Source organism: Rhincodon typus, chromosome 14, assembly GCF_021869965.1.
Source record: "Rhincodon typus isolate 14 chromosome 14, sRhiTyp1.1, whole genome shotgun sequence".
NCBI lineage: Eukaryota > Metazoa > Chordata > Chondrichthyes > Orectolobiformes > Rhincodontidae > Rhincodon > Rhincodon typus.
Genome location: NC_063345.1, coordinates 35328712 through 35345384, shown reverse-complemented (window position 1 = coordinate 35345384; position 16673 = coordinate 35328712). Strand labels below are relative to the sequence as shown.

Genomic DNA, 16673 nt, shown 5'->3' with positions numbered 1-16673 from the left:
GGTTGTTAAAGAATTGGGAGGAGCATGGATATAGAGAAAGAATTGTATTCAAAGAAGATAAACAGGATTGAAAATGAAACATTGGAAAAATGTGGAAGAATAAAAGTACTTGCACATCTGTCAAGTTGAAAGGGAGAGATTCTGGAACTGAAAAACCACATAACACCAAGATTATATAACATCTGTGCATTTTCTTTGCTGAGAACAGAACTTGGGTCATCGCAAAATCACAATAATAGTTTAGATAATTATGAGCATGTTTCATCAAAATTAAGTGGAGAGCTAATATTATATTTCAAACAGATGGCAAGAACAAAATTTAACAAGCAGTACACAAGTGACTGTAGAAAAGATAAACTTGTTTTCGTGTTTCTAAAGAATGTAAAAAGAAAGCCTACTCTAAAGTGAGGCAATTCTCATTTTTGGACAAAGTACTGCATCCATCACAATCTCAGTGACAAGGAGAGAACTCAAAACTAAATCAGCACTGATTCATAGGAAGAAAACATACTAACAATCAAATTAAGCCATTTCAACTCAGCCTAGATTCAAGATTGCTATTGCTGGAAGCATCTTCTACAAGATGGGGAGCTTTCATATTCTCTATTGTAATGGAGAGAGTACCTCAATAGAGAAATCTCCATTTCCAGCTAATCATTTTCAGAATGGAGAAAAAATGTGGCAAAACTAGTTGTTATTATCCTCACTATTTGTCCTGAGTAAGTGATAGTGAGTTTTCATTGCAATTCACTGTAGTCAATGTACTGGGTGTGTTTTTTATCATCAAACCTTGTGCCTTGGGCAGGAGATTCCAGCATTTTAGTCAGCGATGAAGGAAAAGATATACACTTTTTAAGTTCATTTGATAACTTCAAGATGATACTTATGCTGCTATCACTTCTAGGAACTGACAGATTGGATGTTACCAAAGAAGTCTAGGTCAGTGATTGCAATGCATCATACAGATAGACACAGCAAGCATAGCAGGTACTTAAAGAGACAGCTTTGTATATGACCAAACTTCTTGAGTGCTGTTGAAACTACGCTCATCCAGGCAGATAGCAGGTATTCCATCACACTCCTGTTTGTTCCTTGCAAACGATGGAGATGCTTAAGGGAATCAGGAGGTGAGCCATTTGCTATGAAATATCTACTGTCTGATCAGCACAAGTCACCACCAAAGCACTAAATGGATGTACTAATGTTTTCTAGTCTTATAAACAAATCAATTACACCTTCATTATTCAAGAGAAGCTCCCCCCAAGAATTTTAAACATCTTAAGTATGCTCCATTTAATTTTCTCTCCTCCACTAAATGGTTATATTTCCATAATTTTGCTACTAAATTTGAGATGGCTATTACAAAGAAATGAACTTATATTTCCATAGCACCATTTACATTCACAGGATGTGTTAACATACTTCACTTTGTATTAATTATGGAGGCAGTCACCATTATAATTTTGGGAAACAGGACAGTTATTGCACAGAGCAAAATTTCTTCAACCGGTAATGAGACAGTTAACCAGTTGGTCTGTTTTTCAGATATTGGCTGAGAGATTTACATTGGACAAGATACTCTCACCTTCTGCAGAAGCATACATTTGTTTCAGAATAACTACCAGCAAAAATATTACAGGATATTATTAAATAGTCTTGCAAATAAATCAGTACAGAATTCAGAAAAACTGTACACAGTACTGCACTTAAAGATCAGGAGTAGGAGTGGGCCTGTTAGGTCCTGCTCTGCCATTCAATCAGATCAGATTGTGATCTTAACTCCACTTTTCTGACTGTTCCACATAATCCTTCCTTTGTCAATCAAAAATATCTATCTCTGCTTAGCAGTTCTAACGATCCATCCTCCAAAACTGAAAGTATCTAAACATTAATGACCTTCAAGAAATTGTTCCTCATTTGTTTTAAAGTAATAAATCCATAATGTTCTCTAGTTCCAGATTCCATCATGAGCAGAAACATTCTTTCAGTATCTGATTTCTGAAGAAGGGTCCCGACCCAAAATGTCAACTTTCCTGCTCCTCTGATGCTGCCTAGCCTGCTGTCCTCCTTCAGCTCCACACTGTGTTATCTCTGACTCCAGCATCGGCAGTTCTTACTATCTCTGATGGAGGAAACACTGCTCCGAGGGGTGCCTTTTACCATTTTGGTTCAAGCACCCAGATGTTAATAAGGAACACTTTCCAGTGTCGACATGGAACTTGTCCTTGTGATTTCTGGTGCCTAGGTCAGTGTTAGGTGGTCCACCTTTTTAAGATCCTATTTTTAGACATTGTGATGAGTTTTGATACATTGATGGCTTTCTTGATAATTTCATAGGACATTTAAGAACTACCAACATTGCCGTGGATGTGGAGTAACAAGTAGGTAGCCTGATCAAAAATGATTTTTTTCCAGTGCTTCATTTCATATAGTACAATGTGACTGAACAATAGTGGCTGTAAAGCCAAAAAAAATCTGCTTTGATTATACTTGACGTAAATTAAGCACGTGAAATATTGTTTCATTTTTGTAGAAAATAATAAGTTTTTAAGTCTCATGGCTCTGATCCCATTTGTGCAGGTTTTACTATTGGTCGCGTATTGCATACACTGGAGGTGCTTGACAGCCACAGTTTTGAAAAATCAGATTTTAATAACTCGTTGGATTCATTGTACAACAGGATATTTGGATCAGGGCAGAATAAAGATGGCCATGAGGTGAGTTTCATGAATTTTCTAAAAGTATTTGATGCGTTGTTGCATTTAGGAAACATTGTAACCTGGTTTTTAAATGATTTTCTTTTGAAGATGGTATTTCCTTTTTTGGATCGAAATTCACCATTTCCAGCAGTCATTCCCGTCCCATGTGACCGTTTTTCATGCACAGAATTAGATATGAATTATTGGACCTTGAGGGGAACAATGATTGTAAGCATGTTTTGATAGGTGTCAGTGGATAGTTGGAAAGCTGGCTGATTTGTCTACCCTTTACCCTTACCCAGAAGAGATTCAAAATGGAATTATTTTAAAAATTAACAGTTAACATGTCAAATGCGCCACATATTGAAGTTTTATTGTTCACCTTTGTCACTGTGGTGGTTTTACTAGTTATTAATGAACAGTTTCATTTAAAACTGAGAAAAGTGGGATGAGTTAAGTTACTTCTGCAGAGAGTCAGCACACAGTACCCGATGATTTCTCTCTTTGCTGTAACCATTCTGTGGTTCTGTGATTTATTCACAAAAATTTGAAGACAAAGCAACTGTAGAAGCTTGTTATTCTATTAATATCAGATTAGATACTCCCCTTCATCATGGTGATCTAGATTGGAATTTAGCCCAGAGTTTGACGAAATGAAAGTCTCACGTACTGCTTCATGTTGTAACAACTCGCCTGAAATTAATTTTGGTGTTCCATATGAAGTTCTAAATGGGCATGGACCAGCAGGACAAATAATCCTCTTCTGAGTAACGGGTTTATACCTGCTGTATTCATTTTAAAAAAAAAAATTCAGATGCTGACAGATTTGTCAATTTTCTTTCTCTCTTAGATTTCCAGTGTTTGTGATATCTTCAAATTCTTCTACTCCTCTGATATATTGGCCTTCATTCAGAAAAAAGATAGAATTGTGTTGGCAATTTCACTATGTGGTACAACAGAACAGTAGAAGTGTGTTTTCACATTCAGGCCTCTGATTATTGAGGCAGAGAAGAGTAAACTTTACTTTGTTATCAACCCAGCCGTAGCTAACCTGTGAATATTTTAATGTTGATACTGGTTGCTCAAAATAGAAAATATTTAGGCATTCATTTTGAAGAGGTTGAAAATTCACAGCTGATGTAAATGTTTATGGTTTGATACTTTCAATGCATTTTTGGTTTGCTTTGAAAAATCTTTAGGTCCTGTTTTATTGTACTATTCAAATGCAATTCTATTTGAGATCAGATATCTTTCTGTGATGATGTGGTCACTAGATATTGTTCCATTTCCACAAAAAATGTGATTTTGTTTTCATGATCTTGTGATGTCTTTTGACAATGCTCACTGCTATGTTGAAAGTTGATGTTGACATAATATTGAACTTGTGGCTCTTCTTTCACAAATCACTGCTGAGCTCATCTGTCTTGATTTGTGGATGTTTTGTTTGTTAACGTTTACTAACTATTTGACTTGTATTACCTGGTACCTCTAATTAAGCTGTGTATCATTCCCTTTACGGACTTGAGAGGAATTCTGATCACAAGATTGAATTGGAATGTTGATTCCTCCTTTTGAAGGTACAAATACTTGCCAAGATTCTCTGTATGCAGTGTCATGATTAGCAGACTATACTAACCAATGGAGAGTGCTTCTGTATTTTACTTGTATACCTAATCCATTATGTACATATACACTTGGTGCCAGTGTATTTGTAGACCACCGTGCATCCCAGTGCTGCCCAGACAGGTCCTTATATTTCTGCTGTGATTTTGGATTGAACTTTGAAATTTATGATGTGGTATGACACAGCGTAATCTTATGCATTTACTCATGTAATAATCAAACAAAGTTTTCTAGCATTTATTTTAAATTTTAAAACTATTTGCACATTTCAGACAATGTGGCCTTGCACATGTGCTGTTGCTTCTAATTCATTAAATTCATATTTGTGATTTTGCTACATTTTTTTGTTTTCCAAGTTGGTGAAGAGAAATCAGATCATACTTTTGTGCTTCCAAGCAATTAGTTGTCCAGTTTACGCTGAATTTATTCTTTTCCCCTGTCCAGATATTACCAGATGATGATGCAGTTATGACATTGCTGTGTGAATGGGCAGTGAGCTACAAGCGTTCAGGCAGGCACCGAGCCATGGTGGTGGCAAAGCTGCTGGAGAAGAGGCAAGCTGAAATTGAAGCCGAGGTAAGATACTTTTAGTTACTGAGCCAAGTAGATAAAATTTCAGTCATGGAATGTTTAAGGGTTAGGATTGTTGAATCTCAAGATTTAGGTTGGCTGTGGAGTAGAGCAAGAAAAAATTCGTAGTAGAAATAGTTAACTAGATCCCAGTAGGATAAGAATGGATTTGGGCCACATGTGCAACACAGTAACTGAATGATGAACTGCTTTAAAAGAGCAGATCATATTAGCACAGCTGAGGTATAATTCAAGGACATGATAGGCCAATTTAATGCCAACCTCTCCAGGTGATGAAAGAGATGGATTTAAAGATGAGCAAGAAATTGTGTGCTTAATACCATTGTCAGAAGGATAATACAACTAAAAACCAGACTGGATATATAAGTTTTAGAGGAGAAGTAATAAAGCAAATAAGAAAAATCAAATATGAAAATAGATGGGCAGCAATCATAAGAGGGAATCCTAAAGTCTCATATTGTCGTAGAAATAGTGAAAGTGGTAAACAGAGGACAGGGACTGATGAAGGATCAATAAAATAGATTTATGCATGTAAACTGTAAATGAATACCTTGCGTCCCTCTTTACCAAGAAAGACGATGATGTGCAGGTCACGGTGGAAGAGGAGGTAATTCGAACATCGAAGGGTTTAAAATTGATGAGGTTTTTGATAGACTATCTGGGCTTAAATCTGGTAAGGCACCACCAAGTGTGACGCATTTGAGGGAAGTGAATGTGGAAATTGAAGAGGCACTGGCCAAAATTTTAGTCTCCCCTCGTCCCAGGGTGATGCCAGAGGTTTGGAAAATTGCAAATATAACACCCTTATTCAGAGAAGGACATAATTACACAGGTTACTCAAATTAACCTCCATGATGGAGAATCTTCTAGAAACCCTAATTTGAGATAAAATTAATGCTTTGGTGAATGCAGGCCAATTATGGAAAGCTAACTTGGAATGCTAACCTAGCTGGAACATTTTGAGGTAACAGAAGGTTGATTACAGTAATGTTGCTGATGCGGTAGACTTCCGAAAGGCATTTAATACAGTCCCACAAAATTGACTTGTGAGCATTGTTGTAACTGAATAAAAAAGACAGGAGCAACGTGGATATGAAATTGATTGAGTGAGAAATTCATGAATGTTTTTGTTTGAGAGAAATAGTTGCACTGGAGTTCTTTAGAAGCTGTTGTTTGTGCCCTTTATCCCCTTGAACCTTATTAATGAATTAGACCTTGGTATAATTTCAAAATTTGCACTTGATGCAATGCTTGAATAATTGTGAAGAAAAGGATATTGTAGAACTTCAAAAAGGAAAAATAGGTTGTTGGGATGGCCAGAAAAGTGGCAGATGAAACTTAATGCTGATTATTATAGTGATATATCTTGACAGAGATCACATAGAGAGAATATAAAGTAAATTGCCAAAGAAGTGTAAGAGCAGTGAAACTGGTTGTGTGTGTGAATGTATTTTACATATTTGCACGTTTATGTATAGATATTTGATATAATTGTAAATTTAGATATTATAAATATATTATTTATACTTATGGTTTATACAAGTATGTATGTCATTGAAGGTGGCAGGGCTGGTTGAGAGAATTGATAATAAAGAGTAGGCTGTACAGGGCTTTGTTAATAATGGGCGTAGTGTACAAAAGCAAGGAAGTTATTCTAAACTTGTATAGAACACTGCCTCAGCCTCAACTGGAGCATTACACTCATTTCCGGGCGCTAAACTTTGCGAAGTATGAGAAGGCATTATAGAGTGCAGAGAAGATTCATGCAAGTGATTGCTGGGACGAGGAAGTTCAGTTATGTGGATAATTTGGAGACATTTTGATTATTTTCCTTGGAGGTGGGAGTGTTGCTAGGAGATTTGTTAGCTATTTACAAGATCATGACTGGTCTGTACAGAGTAGATTAGAACGATTTTCCCAGTGGTGGATGGATTGGGATAAGAGGCCCCAAGTTTAAGATAATTGGCAAAAGGCAGCAATGGAGACATGAGGAAAAAAAAACTTTTACATAGCAATTGGTTAGGATCTGGAATATGTTGCTTCAATATATGGTAGCAGGATCAATTGAGGCCTTAAGAGGGAATTGCATTGTTATCTGGAAACAAAATGTGCAGGGATACGGGTAGAAGACTGGAAATGGCTGTAGGTAACTTGCTCCTTTGGAGAATCAGGATAGATATGATGGGCTTAGTAGCCTCTTCCTGTGTTGTAACTGTTCTGTAATTAGTTTCAAAATGCTTTGAAGCCTCCCAAGGATTTATTGGTTCTTTATATATTTAGAATTTTCTGTTTCTTTCTTAACCTGAGATTAAGTTCCAAACTTGAGCTGAATAATTAACCAACATCATTTTCAAGTTCTTTTGAAGGGTAAGTGAAGTTCCACATGTTCTCAAAAATCTTGAGAGAAAACAAAATGTGTGCTGTCTGAAAAACAAAAGTTGATGTGTCATTAAGTGGTGGCATCATGAAAATGTACTGTGAATTAACATGAGTTTGATTTTTACCTTTCTTTACACTAAGGTTTGTAAATCAAGTAATTTTATGTCCTGTTGTATTCTTTATTTTAGAGATGTGGTGAATCTGAAGTGGTAGATGAGAAGGGGTCTGTCTCATCTGGATCTCTCACCAGTGCCAGCATTCCTGTTTTCCAAGATGTATTACTTCAATTCCTGGATACCCAAGCTCCAATGCTGAGTAAGTGTGTTGCAGGAAATTTTACAGTGATGCAGTGCTGTGTCAGGCCAACAAAATTGCTGTTGGAAATCTGGAATCTATAATTTTCATCACGGTGAGATCATATGCTGTAATTTGGTTTGCATTTTGGTAGGATTTATTTCCCCTAGCTTACTTGTATAGTTGGTGTCGAAATGCTGATAACCGTTTTCTACAGTGGTGGCTGTCAGGAGCCAGAATGAATAAACTGAAGTTCATGCTCAGCAGTAAAATTTTGATCTCACATGCAGCTGTGTGTGCTTGGACATTTGTTTGAAGGTTCGACCTAGGCTAGTGGCAAGGTTAAACCATTAGATGCTGCACATGATTATCCTTGGACCCAATTGCTTTACCTTTCTATGCAAATTTTCTGGAGTACAGGTGCAACTGGAAGCAGCAATGTCTGATCGAAATAATAAGATCTTCACTCAATGGATCAGGCAGACTGGGATTACTGCAGGAATCTATTACTGAATATCTTCTTGTAAAACAAGATTATGCATCTTTAACATTTAATTTGTGCAGTTGGTTTGAATGTATCTCGAATTCATACTAAAGTTTTAATATACTTTTCGTAAGTTCTGTTAAAGCAAGCAACTATGTCATATTGGATGATGCAACAGTATCTGAAAATATTATCTCAAATTTCATGCTCTAACATTAACTGTAAGTCTCAAACTCAAACTTTTGTCTCTATGTAAATTCTGTAAGAATAACAGAATTACAGAAGTGGCATGTTAACAAGAGACAGGAATACTTTACTGCTGATCTAGTGCAATGTGAGAAATCATGAACAAATAAGGATTAGTAAATGGTCTATTGGGTCATCTGATGACTGTTCAATCTTTTGTACAGACGTCAACAGAACAAATCATGTCTGACACACAAGGTATTATGTTAATTCATGTGGTCAATGAAGCTCAGATTGGCTAATTCTTCTTTTTAAAAGAAAAGTTGCTGATAATAATGCCTCTGCCATGATTTGTTTCCTCAGGGGCAGTTTAAGATTTAAATGTCATATCATGATCTGTGATGTGGAGGTGCTGGTGTTGTACTGGCGTGGACAAGGTCAGAAATCACATGACACCAGGTTATAGTCCCACAGGTTTATTTGAGAACACAAGCTTTCGGAGCCTTACTCCTTCAGTTGTTAGAGAGAGAGGTATCAGACAACGAATTTATAAGTATAAGATCAAAGGGTCACACCATTGTTAAGGATGTACTAAACAAACCCAAGATGTTGTTAAATCTTCAGTTAGAAGGTTTTAATTGATTAATATGCATATGTATATACCAAATTCCTTTTGAGTCCCTGTCCTGTGAGAACTAAAGGTTTTATCAGTGAAAAGAAGAGGTAACGTTTTAGGTCAGACAATGCATGTTACCTGTGCACACAATTTATAGACAGTCACTCAATGTGGCATTTTATAAGCTACTGTAGAAATAAAACCGGTCTGACGCCAAACCAAAATACAAACTGATTCTAAACAAGACCTCACACCTAACATGCATTGTCTGACCAAAAATGTCATCTCTTCTTTACACTGATAAAACCTTTAGTTCTCACAGGACTGGGACTTGAAAGGAATTCAGAGATTTACATATACATATTAATCAATTAAAACCTTCTAACTGATTGAAGATTTAACAGTATCTTGGGGTTGTGTAGTACATCCCCATCAATGGTGTGACCCTTTGATCTTTTACCTACAAATTCTGTGTCTGATACTACCTCTGTCACTAACACCTGAAGAAGGAGTAAGATTCCGAAAGCTTGTGTTTTCAAATAAACCTGTTGGACTGTAATCAGCCGTCGTGTGATTCCTGACCATGTCATGATCTGACCTCTGTGACTTATGCAACTGTTTATCTCATAAACATTTGTTGATTTTTGTAGTTCAGTATTTGAAGTAAATTGAGAAAAAAAAATGCTCAGCAGGGGAATTAACAAAGGTCATGTTTCAAGCCATACCTTTCATTTGTATTAATTTGTAAATTACTGACATTGGGTCAATATCAAATAGCATTGCTGGCGACATCTTTCGTAACTGATGGTATTGTGCGACTACCAAAGGGATAACCTAAATTCAGGAAACGAGGATGTAAATCTAGTTTGGGTACAGATGAAAATTGATAAGGGTAATAAGTCATTTGTGAGATTAGTGTAAAGGCCTTCTAACTAACCCACATGGTAAGGTGGAGTACAGAGGAAACAAAATAGGAGCTTGACAGAAAGATACGGAATAATCATGAGGAATTTTAATCCATATACCGGTGGGAAAGATCAGATGGTAGAAGGTAGTCAAGTTGACTTCATAGAATATTTTCGAGAGAGTTTCTTAGAACAATGCGTTCTGAATCCAACCAGAGAGCGAGTTGTACTGGAACAAGAACTGTGTAATGAGTTGTGATTCATTAATAATCTCACAGTAGAGGCACCTCTAAGTAGTAATGATCATAATATGATTGAATTTTATGTTCAGTTTGAAGGAGAGGTGAGTCTAAGACTGATGTAATTGTCCTTACTTAAGTTTAATATGAGGGCATGAAAACAGGGCTAGCTAAGATGAACTGGCAAATTTAAATTTCAGGATAGATCAATAGATGCAGTGATGGATGTTTAAGGGGATATTTCAGAATACACAAAAAATATACTTTTTAGCAGAGACAGAAATTCTAAGGAGGGGAAACCTACTATCTGTGGTTAACTTAAAAAAAATAAAAGATATTTTTGGATCAAAAAAAAAGCATATGATCCTGTAAAGACGGGCCCAATTGAAGGTTGGATGGCATATGAAGAACAGAAACAATGACTAAATGATCAATAAGGAGAGAAAAATTCAGTATAAGAGGAAGCTGGCTTGAAATATAAAATCAGGAAGAATTTCTGTACATAATTTAAAAATTAAAGCATTGACAGAGTGCTGGTCCTAGCAAAAGAAAGTTGGGAGAATTAATAATGGGAAATAATGATATGGCAGATGAAATTTCCATCAGTCTTCATTTTGATACAAGTAATACCTCACTAAATCAGGAAATGGAAGAGAGGAATTACAATCACCAGCAAAGCTGTGGGTTGATAAATGCCTGCATTCTGATGGAATTTGTCCTCTCGTTTTAACAGAAGTCAGTAGTGAGATAGTTGATGTATTTTGTCTAATTGACCAAAATTCCACGGATTAGACAATAGTGACTGTAACTCCTCCATTCAATAAAGGGAGAAAAGGCAGGACAGGCTAAAAGGCCAAATGGCCTACTCCTGCTCCTTACTTGTATGTTCGTTGTTATCAGTACGTGACTGGTCATAGTGGATTTTCCCCTGCTATATATGTTTGGTAAAAATTCTATAACCTGTTGGTATTCACCATGTCATTGCAGCTAGACTCCACTTGCAATGAACAACGTGTAGTCAGGTTTCCCTGTTGTTGGCACTTTTTACTCCATTTCTCTTCCGATCACTTTGGACACAGACTTGCACTTACATTCTGTAGGACAGTGAAAACTTTGGAACAAGAACCTCTGTGTAATCGTCATCTAACATGTTTAATATAAATACAATGTTCAATTCCATTCGCAGTTCCTCAGATAAATCAGTTTTGCTCACATCGATGACGACCGTGTAAGCATTCAGACTTGAGCTGATAAGTGGCAAGCAATATTTACCCCACATGAGTGCTATCTCCAATACAAGATGATCTAATCTAGTTGCCTGACTTAAATATTTAATAGCATCATCATTGCTGAATCCTGTAACATCAATGTCTTAAGTTGTCATGAACCAGAAATCTAACTGGACCAGCCACCCAAATATCTATAGTAGTTTCTAAGCAGGTCAGAGACTAGGAATTCCATAATGACCAACTCGCCACTGAACTCCCCTAGGCCTGTCTGCCACCAATAAGGCACAACTCAAGAGTGTGATTTAAAAACTCTCCACATGCCTGAATATGTTCAGCTTCAAAAACACTTAAGGAACTCAACATCTAGGAAAATGTAGCCCACTCATTTGTCACTCTGTTCACTACTTTAAATATTTATCCTCTCCATCACCAGCACTTTGTGGCTGCAGTGTGTAACATCTGCCAGATGCACTGTGGCAATTTGCCAAACTGCTCAGAAAGTAAGGAGGCATGGGATTCAGGGAAATTTGGCTGTCTGGATACAAAACTGGTTGTCCAATAGAAGACCAAGAGGGTGGTAGTAGATGGAAAGTATTCAGCCTGGAGCTCAGTGACCAGTGGGGTTCCGCAGCAATCTGTTCTGGGACCTCTGCTTTTTGTGATCTTTATAAATGACTTGGATGAGGAAGTGGAAGGGTGGGTTAGTAAGTTTGCCAATGACACGAGGTTTGTGGAGTTGTGGACAGCGTGGAGGGCTGTTGTAGATCGCAAAGGGTCATTGACAAGATACAGAGCTGGGCAAAGAAGTGGCAGATGGAATTCAGCCCAGTAAAGTGTGAAGTGATTCATTTTGGAAGGCCGAATTTGAATGAGAATACAGGGTTGATGGCAGGATTCTCCGGCAGTGTGGAGGAACAGAGAGATCTTGGGGTCCACGTCCATATATCCCTCAAAGTTGCTACCCAAGTTGATAGGGTTGTAAAGAAGGCGTATGGTGTGGTGGCTTTCATTGGCAGCGGAATTAAGTTTAAGAGCCGCGAGGTTATGCTGCAACTCTAGAAAACCCTGGTGAGACCACACTTGGAGTATTGTGTTCAGTTCTGGTCGCCTCATTATAGGAAAGATGTGGAAGCTTTAGAGAAGGTGCAGAGGAGATTTACCAGGATGCTGCCTGGACTGGAGGGAAGATTGAGGGAGCTGGGGCTTTTTTCATTGGAGCGAAGAAGGATGAGAGGTGACTTGATCGAGGTCAAAATCCCCTACCAATGTAACCTTGTTATTTTTACAGCCATCTGCGATATCCCTATATATTTGCTTCTTAATTTCCCGCTGACTACTGGGGGGCCTAAAGTACAATTCCTTCAAAGTAATCATGCCCTTCTTGTTTCTCAGTTCCACCCATATTGCTTCACTGGGCGATTCCCCAAGAATATCTTCTCTAAGTATTGCATTGATGTTTTCCCTAATTAAAAATGCCACCCCCCCCCCCCCCCCATCTCTTCTTTTCTTTTGCCTCCTTTTCTGTCCTTCCTATGGCATCTGTATCCTCAAACATTGAGCTGCCAGTCCTGTCAGTCCCTCAGACATGTTTCTATATTGGCTATGATATCCCAGTCCCATGTTCCCATCCATGCCCTGAGTTCATCTGCCTTACCTGTCAGGTCTCTTGCATTGAAATAAATTCTCTTATTGCCATAGGTTTGATGTTTGTGACATTTCGTGCAAGACACATCTTAGTCATCTCTGGATCAACATTTTTAAACTAAGTCCTGGGTTTATTTAATGAAGGACAGTTCTTGTTGAATGTTGGAAATATAACAGAGGAGAGAAGCCATTTGGTTGGAGTTGTGTTCCTACAATAACCTACTCGGCAACCAGGTCCTTTTATATTCCACCTTTTGAAATACTTATCCGATTCCCTTATAAATAATCTTGTTTTTACCAGCACAAGCCCTTGATATGAAGCATCCTATGGCCTAAGAGCCCTTTGGTCATACGCTCGCATTTTCATTTTCCCTTTAGTTCATTGTTATGGTCCTAGCTGGTGTTCTTATTGGACAAGTCAGATCCTAGACAGAAACCTAGCTTGGTAGATCATATTTTGATTTATTTTGGTTTTAGCATTTGGTCTCTTGCTGAAACATAAGCATGCATTGCTGCAGCTTATTGCTTTAAGAATAAAACTGAAGTTTATTACAAAAAGAAATGAAGATGAAATAGAATAAGCCAATCTATCTATTTATAAATACACATTTGAGGATTCAAAGATTTTTAAGCACACATAGTAAAACCCCATGAGTCGTAAATTGAAAAGTAGAAAACAAACCAGCTTTGGTATGGTAACTCAAAACCCACCCCAGGATAGTTTCTGAAACTGTACTTGTACAGTACTCTCTCAAGAATCCCTGTATGCAGCACCTCTGTAGACGTAGGTTGCTTGTGATTTCAACTTTTAGACTATAACTGCAAATGATCGTTTCTTCCTGACACAAATTCATACCTGAGCTTTATTGTACTCGGCTTTAAGTAACCTTTCAGGGTTTAATGCCAACACTTCTAGTCTAGAACTAACACTAACTTTTTAATCCAAGGCAGTCTAGTTTATTACAACCTTCCCTTCACTTGTCACATTTATTCCAAGAATTTCATAGGACTACCCAAAACTTAAAGTAAAATTGAACCAGAAGTTTTCCTCTTTAAGCAATGGGTGTTTCCCTTAAGCTTGAAAAAAGCAAGTTCCATAAGTTTCTATTAAACATTGAAACCCCATTGTTTGGCAACTGAGCAAGGTAAATAATCTGAGAAACAAAAAAAGTCCATTAGCAGTGTGCACAAACCCATTCAATCTGAAGCTATACTCTAAAACTTTTCTTTTAAAAAGTAATCACTATCATTACAGAAATATTTACAAGTAATTACTTACTTCAGACACACAGACAACCCACAGGTTACTGAAAAACCAGCAACCCAATCTGGCAGGCAGTCTACTCTGTGCAATGTTAGTACTCGGAAGCTGTATATAATCCATAGAATGTCATTTGTACATCAATCATTAGAATACAGATTAACATTTCATTTGTTGTCCTTAACTACCCCTTAATTGTCTTCTAGCTGATCCTGGTAGTGAAAGTGAAAAGGCTGAATTTGCCAACTTGGTACTCCTGTTCTGTGAGCTGATCCGCCATGATGTTTTCTCTCACAATGTCTACATGTGCACACTGATATCCAGAGGAGATTTGTCCTCGGAGCAAAATGTGCCCAGACCACGATCGCCTGTTGACGATGCAGCAGAAGAACAGGACCGGAAGGAACATGAAGGAAATAGCAGTGTAAAGCTGGAGGTATGGAGAAAATCGGGGACAGTGCTGGGGTAGATGTTTTGAAATATAATTTCCTCTATCCTCTAACTTTAGCAATCCTTTCAGGCACAGTCTTAGGCGCTGGACATGGCATCATGTAAGTGATGTTGTCTGTTTAGCGAGAAAATCTGGTGGCTATTGTATGCAGCTCCATGTTGGATACAACTATCCTTGGGGAGACCAATAAAAGACTGACTGGTCTCTGACCTGATTTATTGTTTCACTGTCAGATTGAAGTATTAAATTTACAAGTGCCATTGGAAGTGGAGAATGGAAGGGACTTTCTTGACTGATCTTTTTTCCAGAGTACAAAGTGTTCTGTCTTTGATATTTTAAAAATTTGGTAGCATATCTTGTATACCTGGGTTCTGATGTCTTTTCTTGGTTTATTTCTTATTTGATCAACCTATCCATGTTCTAGAGCTCTGCCAATATTCATTTCCTTCTTGTCCGCTTTAGACTGATGTTTGGTGCTTGATTTTCTTGTGTGATAAGCCGCAGGTTGAAGAAAGTAACGTTGGATGCTGACCTCTGAAACACATAATAAAGAACTTCTGAAAGTTTTCATGGCTAATAAATATTTTAAAATATCAAAATTCAGGCCAGAAACAAAATGAGTCGAATCGAGTTCAAAGTTAAATATTTGCCTTAAAATGTTTGATCTAGGAAAGCACCTGACTTCATGTACAAATTATCAAAAGTCCCAGCTGAGTACCCACTGTGCCTTTAGTTTATCAACGTCAAGTGTTCTTGTAATTTAATGTTGTTTGTTTAAGGGAGGACAGCATAGATTTAATAATTTCAGTTTTATAAGGAGAAATTACATAAAATTGGGTGTACTCTGGAATGTAGTAGGTTATGGGTGATTTTATCAATGTTTTCAAACTATCAAATGGAACAGGTACGGTAAATAGAGGAAAATTATTTTTACAGGTTGAGTCCAGGACTTGGGAATGTAGTTTAAATATCGGAGAGATTTTCTAGCAGTGATTTCGGAAAACAATTTTCTCCAGACAAAAGCAGATAGAGATTAGGAGTTCTCTTCTCCAAAATGACAATTTGCTGCTAGATAACTTGTTAATAATACAGTTGTTTCAGAGATAGTAGGAACTTCACAAGCTTCAAAATCTCCCCTCCCCCTACCGCATCCCAAAACCAGCCCAGCTTGTCCCCGCCTCCCTAACCTGTCCTTCCTCCCACTTATCCCCTCCTCCCACCTCAAGCCCCACCCCCGTCTCCTACCTCCTAACCTCATCCCGCCCCCTTGTCCTGTCTGTCCTCCCTGGACTGACCTATCCCCTCCCTAACTCCCCACCTACACTCACCTTTACTGGCCCCATCCCCGCCTCTTCGACCTGTTTGTTTCCTCTCCTCTATCCATCTTCTATCCGCCTCCCCCCCTCCCTATTTATTTCAGAACCTCCTTTCCCTCCCCCATTTCTGAAGAAGGGTCTAGGCATGCAAGCTCACTCTCAATGCATACTCTGCCCCTTATCCCTTTTATCAACAAAAAAAACCTACAAACTCAGATTTATTATTAACAAGAGATAACAAGGTGTAGAGCTGGATGAACACAGCAGGCCAAGCAGCATCATAGGAGCAGAAAGGCTGACGTTTCGGGCCTAGACCCTTCATCAGAAAAGGGGGAGGGGAAGGGAGTTCTGAAATAAATAGGGAGAGAGTGGGAGGCGGATAGAAGATGGATAGAGGAGAGGATAGGTGGAGAGGAAACAAACAGGTCGAAGAGGCGGGGATGGGGCCAGTAAAGGTGAGTGTAGGTGGGGAGTTAGGGAGGGGATAGGTCAGTCCAGGGAGGACGGACAGGTCAAGGGGGCAGGATGAGGTTAGTCGGTAGGAGATGGAGGTGCGGCTTGAGGTGGGAGGAGGGGATAGGTGGGAGGAAGAATAGGTTAGGGAGGCGGGGACGAGCTGGGCTGGTTTTGGGATGCGGTAGGGGGAGGGGAGATTTTGAAGCTTGTGAACACCTACGCTCTGTTTGCAATAAACAACTGCACCTCCCAGTCGCGAACCATTTCAACTCCCCCTCCCATTCCTCAGACGACATGTTC

General features: G+C 38.3%; 1 protein-coding gene across 3 annotated transcripts in view; it reads left to right on the top strand.

The window, feature by feature from the left end:
• med12 (mediator complex subunit 12) overlaps window positions 1-16673 on the top strand; it is a 194248-nt gene that overhangs the window by 44618 nt on the left and 132957 nt on the right. For all 3 annotated transcript variants that reach the window (XM_020530169.2, XM_048605066.1, XM_048605065.1), the window contains 4 exons: window positions 2581-2717; window positions 4767-4898; window positions 7481-7607; window positions 14357-14586. In XM_020530169.2, coding sequence (XP_020385758.1) covers window positions 2581-2717; window positions 4767-4898; window positions 7481-7607; window positions 14357-14586 — 626 coding nt within the window. The remainder of the gene's footprint in view (window positions 1-2580; window positions 2718-4766; window positions 4899-7480; window positions 7608-14356; window positions 14587-16673) is intronic.